We start from the raw sequence: 13,000 nt of genomic DNA, 5'->3' as shown, positions 1-13,000 counted from the left end.
TAAGGCCTGAAACTGTAAAAATTCTAGAAGAAAATCTAAGAAAAACTCTCTGCACATTGGGCTAGGCAAAAATGCATAACTAAGACCTCAAAGGCAAATTTAACTAAAATAAAAATAGACAAATGAGAATTAAACTAAAACCTTCTGCACAGAAAAGGAAATAATCAACAGAGTAAACAGATAACCTATGGAATGGGAGAAAATATTTGCAAACTATGTATTTAACAAAGGACTATTATCCAGAATCTATAAGAAACTCAAACAACTAAACAAAACACCCACACATAACTCTATTAAAAAGTGGGCAAAGCACATGAACAGACATTTTACAAATGAAAACATTCAAATGGCCAACAAGAATATGAAAAAATGCTCAACATCACGAATCAGAGAAATACAAGTTAAAACCACAATGAGATCCTATCTTAGCACAGTCAGAATGGCAATTATTAAAAAGTCAAAAACAATAGATGTTGGTGAGGATACAGAAAAAAGGGAAAGCTTATACACTGTTGGTGGGAATGTCAATTAGTATACCCTCTATGAAAAACAATACGGAGATTTCTCAAAGAACTAAAACTACATCTACCATTTTATCCAGCAATACCACTATTATCTACCCAAAAGAAAATAAATCACTATATTAAAAAGATACCTGAATTCATATGGTTATTGCAGCACTGTTCACAATAGCAAAGATATGGAATTAACCTAGGTGTCCATCAGCTGATGACTGGATAAAGAAAATGTGGTATGTACACACATGCACACACACACACAAACCATGGAATACTACTCAGCCATAAAAAAGAATGAAATCATGTCTTTTGCAGTAACATAAATGGAATTAGCGGCTATTATCTTAAGTGAAATAAATCAGAAAGTCAAATACACATGTTCTCACTTATGAGTAGGAGCTAAAAAAATGGGTACACATGGACATAGAGAGTGGAATAATAAATAATGGAAGCTTGGAAGGATGAGAAGGTGGGAGAGTGGTAAGAAATGAAAAATTACTTAATGGGTACAATGTATACTATCTGGGTGATGGTTACACTAAAAGTTCAGATTTCACAATTACATACTTTATCCATGTAACAATACTGCACTTGTACCTCTTAAATCTATTAAAACAAAAAAATAAGATAAGGCAAAAATTACAACACTGAACAAAAGAGAAACTAGGCAGATATATAATCCCTTGGTTATTTTTATCTACATGAGTTAAAATGAAAGTAAGGGAGAATGTTAGGGTGGATTATAAGGTTGGGGTCAACCTTGGATTCCACATGGCCTGATGTATAGCTGCTAGTCTTAGAGTTACTTATGAAATAAAAGAGTTATGTTGAAACAATACACAATGAATAAAATTAGAGTTATTCCTAAGAAAATAGGGAAAGAAAATGGGGAAATTCAAGGGAATTATCCCAGCAGGATAGAAATATTTCAATGGCTATTAAAAAAAATGAATGAATACAGTGAACAATGAATGGGGCAAAACAAAGGTCTTAGTCTAGCACTGTCGTAGGTTGGGTGAAAAGATGGGAGCCCTTGCTGGTCTCCCAACATTGACTATTGAAGAGTCCTAAACAAATCTTCTCTATTTAGTTTGGAGGAAATGTGAAAGCTAAAAAGCAAAGATGACCATAAGAAACCTGACTTCGAATTGCCTGAGGTGATTTTCCCACAATTTAATCAAGATTAGGACTGAGAAAATGGTCTCAGTCCCTTAGCTCAACCTAGGGCTGCAGATTCTAAGGCCATATGCACATTAATAGGTAAAATAGTCAGGGAGCAGAGAAAAGAGTTTTCCGGGACTCTTTGACATGGAAGTCAACTGTGAAATCTACTGAAGTCCCATTTTGGGGTATAGTTAGTTTGGGAGGAAATAATAATGCAATAGTTGATGGGATTAAGGTGAAAGTTTGAATGAAAATTAGAATATTTAAATATTGAACTTTATGTGACATCGTTAAGTTCCCTACACCTAAATATATTATAAGGATGTATATTGTGTTTGAATGGGAAATGCTTTCCTTAGCTAGTATTGTAAAACAGAAGGCATGTAATCACCCTTCCACCAATATTTACTGGACATGCTAAAATAGGAACAAATAAGATTGCCTGAGCCCACACAAACCATTAATTTGCTCTAGAGTAGCCCTGTGTGGAGTACAAACTGGGGCTTAAGGCGAAAACCTGGGAGTGCTACCCAGCGACAACTGCTGGAATTTTGGACCAGAAAATTTCCATTTGAGAGATAATTATTAGCTTGCCACTGATCTTTAATTGAGACTGCCCCTATGACTGAAGGAAATAATCTTCAAACCTGCAATTCCCATAATGTTTTAAGTAATATCAGGGAAATGCTCTAAAGGGGAGGGCAGTGCTCAGAGGAGTTCTATAATAAAATGGAAATAGTGTATACAAGATCGTACTACCAGGGGAATACAAGGAAGTACTCACAAGCAGGTAGCCTCTTTTCCATAGAGATGAATTTATAACCACCTCAGGAGCTGCTGGGTCCTATGGCACTTGGGTCACTTGGATAGTGCCCTGTAAACAGCTCTTTATTGACCACGAAAGAGCCACCCAGTTTACAGAGGGCAGTTCCAAAGAACAGATAGTGTTCTGTTTGGAAGGTTGCTATTCTCATGGAAGAAGGTAAAAACAAATCAACCTGATGAGCTGAACTGCAGCTTTACCCAATGTTTAGGTTTTTACCAACTCATAAGCAGTGTTCAATGGTCCTGCCATATGGTCAGGCAGAAGCATAATGGAAAACTGATCTATCAAAGACATGCCTGTATGGTGTATGGTGCATGGCCCTGTGAAAAATCACTCTGGGAATGTAAGGGGTGCATTAAAATAGGATATGTCAATGTTCGTCAGAAGAACTCCTTTATAGATTTGGAATTTGATTAGAACCAGGCAGTGGACATCCCAGTGTATTTGCTTGATGTGGCCACCTGAGCTCATGAGATGAGTGAACTCTGAGGGACTGCAGCAATGCAAAGATGGACTGAATGTAGAACAGGGGTGGGTAACCTGCAGCCTTAAGGCCACATGTGGTCTTCTAGATCCTTAAATGCAGTCTTTTGACTGAATCCAAATTTTACAGAACAAATCCTTTTATTTTTATTAGTTTATTTTTATTAATCTTTTATATTTTTATTTTTAAAATGAACATATTTAAAATACCAAAGAATAAAGTAAGTTACAATGAAATAATCCTCACAGATTGACTGGCGCAATTAGAACATCAGTAAGCCATAAGAGCTAAATTGAAGGCTTACAACGCTCATGATTTATTTAATAGTTCTAACTTCCTCCTCCTGACTGGTGCCACTACCATATGAAGCTGGTTGTTGAGAGTTTATGGGGGTCAAGTATACCAGTCTGTTATCAGCTTTTGACAGTGGTGCTCTGTGCTTCTGTTTGAAGTGGACTTTGTGAATAGTTGCACAGCTCAACAGTATTTTTCAATTCTGTCTGCTTAATAGCCCATCATGTCAAAGAAGAGAAAGCTGAAGGAAGAAAACAGATTTTTAAATGAGGATTGGGAATTGCAATATTGTTTCTGCTTAAAGACAAGATGATTTGCTTGCTTTGTGACACTACAAAATCAATATTAAAGAAATTCAATGCCCATCAGCGTTATAATACTCATAAGGACCACAAATATTTTAAATTAGAGGGAAAGGTGCAAAAGGTTGCATTACAGAAATTAAACGATGAAAAGCAAAAGCAAAAGACAATTCTTTCAAGCAGTAATAAGTCCCAGAAATAATGCCACCAAAAGAACTTATAAAGTAGCTTATGTACTTGGGGAAAAAAGGAAAGCCATCCCAGTGATGCAGAAATTGTGAAAGAATTCATTGTTGAAGTTGTAGGATGCTTAGACCCCAATAACATTTCAAAGGACAAACAACTGCCTCTTTCAAGGAGAACCATAACTGATGGGCAGCATGAATTAGCCTTCAACTTAACAGAACAACTTCATGCAATACTTCAAAAGGAAAATATATATTACTCAATTGCTTTGGATGAATCAACTGATACAACTGATTCGGTGCAAGTTTTATACTTCATTAGGGTCATAATAAAAGATTTTCTTTGCTACGAAGAGTTACTCGCTTTGTGCACTCTTGTGAATAGAACATGAGGAATAGGTATCTTCAGTAATTTTCAAGATAACTGTTTTGAAGTTGGACTGAATTTGGTAAATTTAGTAAGTGTATGTACAGACAGTGCACTTTGTGTGACAGGAAAACATGAAGGGTTTATTACACAAAGTATTAACAGATCCAGATACTCTCATTTCTTTTCATTGTATCTTGCCTTGCATCAGCAAAATCTCTGTGCTAAAACTACTATTTTAAGTGACACTTTGCAACAAGTTATAATAAGTATTATTAACTATATTTTTGCAAATGCAACACAGCATCACCAGTTTCGTAACATGCTAAAGTTGAACGATGAGGTGTGGATTTGCCTTATCATTCTAAAGGGCATTGGCAGGGACAGGTGTTAGCCAAAATTTTATCTTTGCAAGAACAGGTAGTTAAACTTTATGAAGAAGAGAATCAGCAATGGGAATTATTGAAAGGAGATTTCTATAGGAATGCAGCATTTCTGTGTGATACTATGTCAAATCAAAATGACTTGAATATTTCTTTGCAAGGTAAAACTAAATCTATATATGATATGTGGCAAAAAAGCCAAGCATTTTGAAAAAAGCTATCTTTTTTCAAAACACTTCTTCAAAAGGAAATTTCGGGTGAACATTTTCCACAGTTAGCAAAGGTCATTGATGAGCAGGATGATATATGCAAATCATTTGAAGAATAAGCAGCTGTTATAGAACTATTAACTAGAGAATACAATGAAAGGTTTACTGACTTTGAGAATCATGACATCACATGCAAATTAGTATTTCAGTCTCATCTAGTTGTTATCACCAATGCACCTAAACAACTACAGATGAAATTGATTGATCTCTCAGTAGATGACATTTTAAAGTCATTGTCTGATGTCATGAAAGATCCAATTGAAATATGGAAAAATGCAGCAGAATACCCACGCCTTCGGCAACATGCCTGAAAAATGCTTTCTTGCTTTTCAACCACTTATTGTTGTGAATCTACATTCCCCTATTTAACCCAAATCAAGGCACCCTTAAGGTCACAAATGACTGATACTCGTCTAGAGGATCTACTGAAACTGCGGACCTCCATGTTGCAACCAAATAATAAAATACTTTCCAACAAAAAGCAAACACAGCAAAGTAATTGAAAGGTTAGTTAACTTTAAAATTAACAAATAGTTAATTTCTTTTTTTGAAATTATTAAGTACATAATGGTTAGATTTTTTACAAAATAATGTACATTTTCAAGTATATCTAATTGAAGTTTCTCGAATGAAGCATTATTTGATTATAGCTAAACTAATGCAGCCTTCCAACATGAAACATTCCCTGATCTAGATATTTCCTTTTTCACCCTCCGAGGCACATAATGCTGACATTAACTGTTCTGTCTGCCAACAAGACAAAGACTGCATAGGGTTATGGAGCAGCTTCCAAAGAGGGAAGGCCCTACACATAGCTGGCAAGTTGGACTGATATTGAGCTCTTAGTGGGTCCTAACAGGAACAGACATTTACTCTGGATTGGGTTTTGTTCACCTAGTAGTAGATGCAAATGCTTAGAGTATATAAAAGGACCAGAAAAGAGCCAGGGGTGGAGAACCTGCAGCCTTGGGGCTACATGTGGCCTTCTGGATCCTTGAGTGTGGCCTTTTGTCTGAACCTAGATTTTACAGAACAAATCCTTTTAATAAATTAATAACATTTCTAAGGAACACATTTGCATCCTCAGAGTAATAATTTGATAGAAACTGGAACAGATAATGAAAACATTTGTTGTCTAAAGTAGGGGGAGACAAAGGCACAAACGGCTGGCTTACATGCCTTCATGAGTGTGTGAACATGTTCAACATGGTGGTAGCCGGGAGCGGGGGAGCAAGGTCACCAATAGACAGTTTTCTTCACTTTTTCAGGAAAGAGGTGGTTGGCGAAGGATGCTGGTTTTTTTTTTGCTGTTGTTGTTTGTTTTTTGAGACAGAGTCTTACTCTGTTGCCCAGGGTAGAGTGGCGTCATTGTAGCTCACTTGAACCTCAAAATCCTGGGCCCAAACGATTCTCCTGCCTCAGCTTCCTGAGTAGCTGGGAATACAGGTGTGTGCCATATCACCAGGCTAATTTTTCTATTTTTAGTAGAGATGGGGTCTTGCTCTTACTCAGGCTGGTCTTGAACTCCTGAGCTCAAGCAATCCTCCTGCCTCAGCCTCCCAGAGTGCAAGGATTACAAGGATGCTGGTTTTAATTTACTTTTTTGTCCCCATATCACTTAAACTTTCTTTTCCTTTACCTGATGTAGTGGTCCCAGGACCAAGGTTGCAGCTGTGGGGACCAGAAGCAGAGATGATTCCCAAGCAAGAAACTGTAATTATAGCTTCAAACTTTTATGTCAGAAAGCCTAAGGGCCTGATGGGTTAGATTTTGTCTTCATTCCATCTGGCCAAATCAGAGTTGACTATGAATGTAGTCATATTGCCTAATGGGTTAAGATAGTCTATGAATTTTTTTTTACCTGTGTAACTCTAACCTGTATGAATAGGAATAGACTGGGCAGGAGAAACTTTTTCAACTACTATTATGGACAGCAATCTGGGCCAGCATAGTGATTGAACCTCACATCCTTTTCAAAGGTGGAAAAGTTTGAGTGTAAGTGGAGAGGAGGAGGAACAGTAGCTGAGGATAAAGGAATGAATGAAAAGGTTATGCAATGAGGGAAATAATATTACATTGGTGTCTCAAAAGAGGTCCAGAACAAGAGATGACATTGTTTCTTAGCTCAGCTATAATAGACACTTGAAAGGGTAAAGTCATACATTGCTGAAACCACTCTCGCCTCTGGAATCTGACAAGCCTGCAAATCTGAATAGCACTACTCTGGGAGACATTTTGGTCATATGATATGATGAGGAAAGAGCTAATTGCCAATGTCTGAGGGGGACTCTAATAATGTGCCAAGCATTTTTGACTGTTATTTTTAGGGTATGGTATTGGGAAATTGAGTTAAAGCCACCTCAGGATGTAACACCAATGGAAAAGGACTGGCCTGAGGAAGAACTGGATTAGTTAACAATCAGTTAATTTCTATGGTATATAATTCAGTACAAATATATCATATGGTACAAATAATGATACATAAAGAAGAGAAATTAGTAAATTAGTACAAAAATATTAATATGAAAATGTATGTAATGGCTTTAGAGGATAGATTAGCTGTTTCTCTAACTCTGTCTGTACCCTATACTGCCTTCTCCAAATCTTAGGCATATTCACAGTCATACTATTGCTGTGTCTGCCATATAAATGCTATAATAAATACAGATGCTCAGACACCATGATTGTTTTGCTATACAAAATCCTTGGCCAAAGGCCAGGGGGTAGCTTATGTAGTGAAGAATTAATATTACCCAAAAAGAGTTTACCTTTTGCCCTCAGCTACTAGGAGGTGATCTTTAGGCCCTAAGAATGTCATGCTTGATAGGAGTGTCTTCGTTTGTCTGAGGGTTTTGGCCACCAGACAGTCTAAAAATGTGATTTATAATGTGAATTTTGGGCCACATGATTTCAGTTTTGCCTCTGGAAGGTACTGGAGAATAAAGGTATCAGTACAACCTCTGGGAAGGGTTAAGGACTAAAGTTCAGGCCCTGGGAAGTATGTAATGAGCTCCAAAAAGACTCTGGACACGAAAAGCTCAGGGGAGCTTCTCTGATTGGCAATATTTCAAGTGTATTACCATACATCAATGCCAGGAGAGTAATGCATGCATGATTCAACAGGGAGAAGACAACAGAAACTCTCGGGTTGATACTACTCCTGAACTTTGTCTTATGCACTTCTTCCCTTGGGTGATTTTAATCTGTATCCTTTTCCTGTAAGAAACCGTAACAGTGAGTATAATGGCGTTCAGCAAGTTCTGTGAGTTTTTCTAGTGAATTACTGAACCTGAGGGTGATGTGGGGAATCTTGTAAACTTGCAGTTGGCGTCAGAAGTGAGAATAGTTTGTGGAGTGCTCCAACTCTTTGGTTGGCTAACTCTCATAGTTGGTCAAAAGTCCTTCCTCTATACCATATAAATGTCAGGTTGGCTTACCTGAGATCCTTTCTTGCTACCTGGCAGGTTAATTATGAGAGTTTTCCCTCTGATTCCACATACAGGCCTGAAAAAAAAAACAAGTAGATGTATGTTGAATTGCAATGAATCCTTGGTTTAAATACATTCAACAACAAAGAGCAATAATTTTATTTTACATGTGAACAACAGTTTAAGGAATAAAATTGTTACAGTAAGAAATTCATCAATTGCTATATAAATTAGGCACTCTGGCTGAAGTTTTTGTAATATTGGTTAGTGTGGTGGATTGGAAAAATGCACTGCAAGTGGACTCAGAAAAAATTAGCCACTTTTAAGCAATATGACCATGGCCAAAGTACTTTTTTTGTCCAACTTCAGCTCCTTCATATTTTATACAGTTGTTTCAATGAGATAGATAAAAAACAGTTGAGTGTAGTAATATTTATGTTCAAAAGTCTAACACATAAAGCACTCTAGAGTTGAGTAAGACTTAGATTTCAGCTCTTGCTTCTCAGGAAGTCTATCAGTTTTAAAGTAAAACAGGTTTTTCAGAAATGGACAGGAATGGGGAAGACGTTGGAAAGATCAATAGTTATTATATAATGGACCTATTGACAATTACAGACATTTCAAGCTAGAAAGGTCTTTCAGAGATAATTATTAACTTCCAGGCCACATTTAAACTGGTTAGATAAGAAACATAAAACAATGGGAAAGCACTGGAAGAATGGAATCAAGAATCAAAGGCCTTACTGTTCATGTGACAGTTTGACTCATGCTCTGTCAGTAACTGGCTGTGTTACTTTGATCTGCTAACATTAGCTCATTTTCATCATTTGAAAACAAAGAGAGGCCGGGCGCGGTGGCTCACGCCTGTAATCCTAGCACTCTGGGAGGCCGAGGCGGGTGGATCGCTCGAGGTCAGGAGTTCGAGACCAGCCTGAGCAAGAGCGAGACCCCCGTCTCTACTAAAAATAGAAAGAAATTATCTGGCCAACTAAAATATATATAGAAAAAAAATTAGCCGGGCATGGTGGCGCATCCTGTAGTCTCAGCTACTCGGGAGGCTGAGGCAGGAGGATCGCTTAAGCCCAGGAGTTTGAGGTTGCTGTGAGCTAGGCTGACGCCAGGGCACTCACTCTAGCCAGGGCAACAAAGCGACACTCTGTCTCAAAAAAAAAAAAAAAAGAAAGAAAGAAAACAAAGAGATTTTATGCTATTTCTAAAATTTCACAACTAAGATTTTTAAAGTCATGTAAGAATATATTTTCAAAAACTTCTTATGATTGAATTTATTCTTTAACCACTCTCATTCTCTGAAATAACCTAAAACTGTCTTGTATTTCATTATTTTTTATTCTTGTCCTATCTATAATCTGAAAGAGAAGAGTTGATACCCATTTATTTAAAACTATACATGTATCCAAAAATGATTACTGCATTATCCATTGGCTGCCTTCTTATTAGAATAACTATTCATGGTTTCATCAAAAAAAATTAAGGCTACTTTCTAATTTTTAATCTTAATAATATTTCTTCAAAATCTGGTTTAGTTCTGTCAGTTAGAATTAGATAAAATACTCTAATTGGTGCCAAAATAGCACTGGGTAATTATATACTTCCCAATATGCTCCTATTTACTTGGGGAATTTTGTCTTTCTTAACTAAAATACTACATTGTACCTTTTTGTCAATTTCATAGTTAATTGATTATAGTATCACCAGCAATATGATTAGAATGTCATCAAATTTTAAGGTCCTCTAGTTTCATATGACAAATCTGGCAAGTTGTTGAACAAATCTAGAATTTTAACTAAGTATATGTAACACTCCCTCACAGAGTACAGTAGTAACTATATCAGGAAGTTTGTTACACATTTCCTCCTAAAAATTAGAAATAGTCTCATAATAATTTTTGCATGCTATCCTCCCAAAATTTCTGTGAAGGAGTGATAAATCTACAAAATATGGAAAAATAATTTGAGGTACAAAGAATTTGATTGATACATGCCTCTGGGATTTTGCAATTTCACACAGTAAGTTCATTCCATCTTGTGTTTATGTAGTTTCCTTTTCTAAGTATAATGTCCATGAATTTATCCTTATTGACAATAATGTTGTTTCTCTATATATTTTTAAGTTATCAGGTATTATGGAATTTGTTGGAGTCTATTTTCTAAGAAAATTGTAACTTAGTGAATCCTTTTTATTCCAACTTTTTGGTCACTAAGCACAGGCCTGTTATATCTCTAGTATTAATAATAGTTGATCTACCCTAGGTTGATACCCTAGTAGCAGTGCTAATAAAACCCACAGTTACAATATTGAGACAACAATTTCTGTGTATGTGTGTGTGTGTGATATAATTAAAAGATTTTGCTATATGTTTGGGAGAGAGTATATCTGTTATTCCTCCTCAATTTCTTTGGCCTTTTATTTAGCTAAAAATCAGATTAGACATGTTTTATTCTTTGCCAATTCCCTGATGTCTTTGAACAATTTACAAATTAATTTTGAGATGTACTTTTACATCTATAGAATGTCCAGAGTCATTGCAAGAAGAAAGTACTTCCCTCTATATAACACTTTATGGTTAATAAAGTATTTTTACAAATACTCTCTCATTTAATAATTAAAAAAATGAAAGTATCATAGTCTTAGCATATCCTGATATATATTAAACAACTAAAGATCTGTATTAAGTATTATAGGATAAATGCAACCCAAATCCTTAAGGAGTTTACAAATGCAATATAATACATTAAAGCCTAGAAACAAATAACTACAACACAAGATAGTAAGTGATGATACACATTGTTATTAATATAAAGTGCCATCTGTTAAAAATAAAAGCAGTCTACTTCTAAGCAAGGGCATGAAGTTAAGACTTTATAGAAAACGTAGCATTTGAGTGGCTTTATAAAGGAAAATATTTCAACAGGTAAGAAAGGGTAGGGGGAAGGGCAAGAAAAAGAAGAAAGTTTAGGTGTGTGTGTGGGGGGAAAATAATGCAAAAGCACAGAGAGAAATAAAGCACCAAATGCATTTTGACTATATTGTTTTTCACCTCATGAGAGCATACTGTACTTATAGAGGAGTAATGTGACATAAGAAGTACCAGTGGGAAGATGTTATAATATAATCTGATAGATTGGTAGTTTTCAAAGTGTGGTTTCTGAACCAACAACATATACATCATTTAGGAACTTGTTAGAAATGCAAAATCTCCCACATTGTCCCTACCCTCTCATCTCTGCTGCTGATCTACTAGATAAGAAACCATGAGGGTGAGATCAATAATCTATATCTTAACAAACTCTCAATGATTCTGATTCATTGTAAAGTTTGAGAACTGCTGTGACAGACTGTGCTTGAATTTTGGTACTACTATTTACTATCAGTGTAGTTTGGCTTAATTACTAAACCTCTCTAATCCTTAATTTTCAAAACCTCAGTTGCAGAAAAGATTAACATAATCTTTGAAATATAATGTATAGTACAGTGCCTAGTACATAATGGGTCATAGTAAATATTTGGCCTGTCTTTCCATAAAAAGTACATTGGGATTAGACAGTGGAAATCATGAATTCACCTGTAAGACACTAGAATGTATTCTTAAGGCATTGGGGAGGGACTATTCATGGATTCTGCTCAATATTACAGAGCACTATTTTTGGAATAACAATAGTCTAAGATGAACTGAAATGGGATGATACAAAATATAAAGAAAAGAAAGTCTTATAATAGAAAATACTATATATAAGTTGAATGATTTTTGGTTTATGTTCTGTGATGTATCTGTTTCAGTATGTTCTACAGTGCCTTGTTTTTATTTTATGTATCTATATATAAAATATAAAGTATAGTTTAAATAAATATAATAAATATACAGTAAGAAAAAATGCTATGGGAATAATAGGAAGGGCATTTTCATCTTTGGTAAGGGAGGTGGTTAGGGAAGGCATCTAAAAGGAAGGAAAATCTAAGCTGCTACCTGAAGAACTAGTAGGCGTTTCAGAAGTAGAGAGAGAAAGAAGAACATCCCAGGCAGAAGAAATGGCATGTATAAAGGACTCAGAAGCTAGCAAGAGAATCTGATATGTGTGGTAATGAGTGTCGGGGAAAGATGATAACAAAAAGACAGTAGAGAAAAATTATATAGGACCTGGAAAGCAACACTAAAATATTCAGTCTTTATCCATAGATTTTATCCTCAATGGAAAATGAGATTTCACTAAAGAATTCTGCACAGAGGAATAACATACTGATATTTGTATTTTCAAAAGATATTTCTGGCTACAATTTGAAAAACTGATAGGAGAGCTGCAAGACAGGAAGCAAGGAATACAGTTAAGAGAATGTTGAAATAACATGACAGGTGAAATTAGAGTGTTTGCAAAGGTGATAAAGATAAGTGGACAGGTTATAGTTAAGTATATTTTGACCCATAGAGAATATAATGTGACAGTCACCTTTTTATTCTAAAGTATTTTAAAAAGAAATTTTAATACAAAAAGAATAATTTTTAAAAACAGGACATATTTGGATGAAACTGATCCTAGTCTAGATTTATACTAGAAGTTCAATATTCTATGTTAAACTTGATCACAATAGGCATGGGAATATAAAAATATGAAAGATACAGCTTCCCTTAACAAAATTTTTATGAAATATTAAATTCACAAAAATTTATAACACATGTGTAAAATATAGGCGATAACAAGAAAAAACTCGATGTACCTACCATCTAGGTAAAGAAACAGACCATTTTTGATATATTCAAAGACTA

At 35.4% G+C, this 13,000-nt stretch overlaps 1 protein-coding gene across 12 annotated transcripts in view; it reads right to left on the bottom strand.

Moving 5' to 3' along the window:
• Nucleotides 1–13,000, bottom strand: part of GPHN (gephyrin) — a 540,339-nt gene that overhangs the window by 223,835 nt on the left and 303,504 nt on the right. For all 12 annotated transcript variants that reach the window (XM_069487828.1, XM_069487899.1, XM_069487867.1 and 9 more), the window contains one exon: nucleotides 8,230–8,296. In XM_069487828.1, the coding sequence (XP_069343929.1) occupies nucleotides 8,230–8,296 (67 nt within the window). The remainder of the gene's footprint in view (nucleotides 1–8,229; nucleotides 8,297–13,000) is intronic.

This window comes from Eulemur rufifrons, chromosome 2 (assembly GCF_041146395.1).
Source record: "Eulemur rufifrons isolate Redbay chromosome 2, OSU_ERuf_1, whole genome shotgun sequence".
NCBI classification, from domain to species: Eukaryota; Metazoa; Chordata; class Mammalia; order Primates; family Lemuridae; genus Eulemur; species Eulemur rufifrons.
Note: the sequence above shows the minus strand (reverse complement) of the source record. Positions and strands in the feature narration are given on the sequence as shown.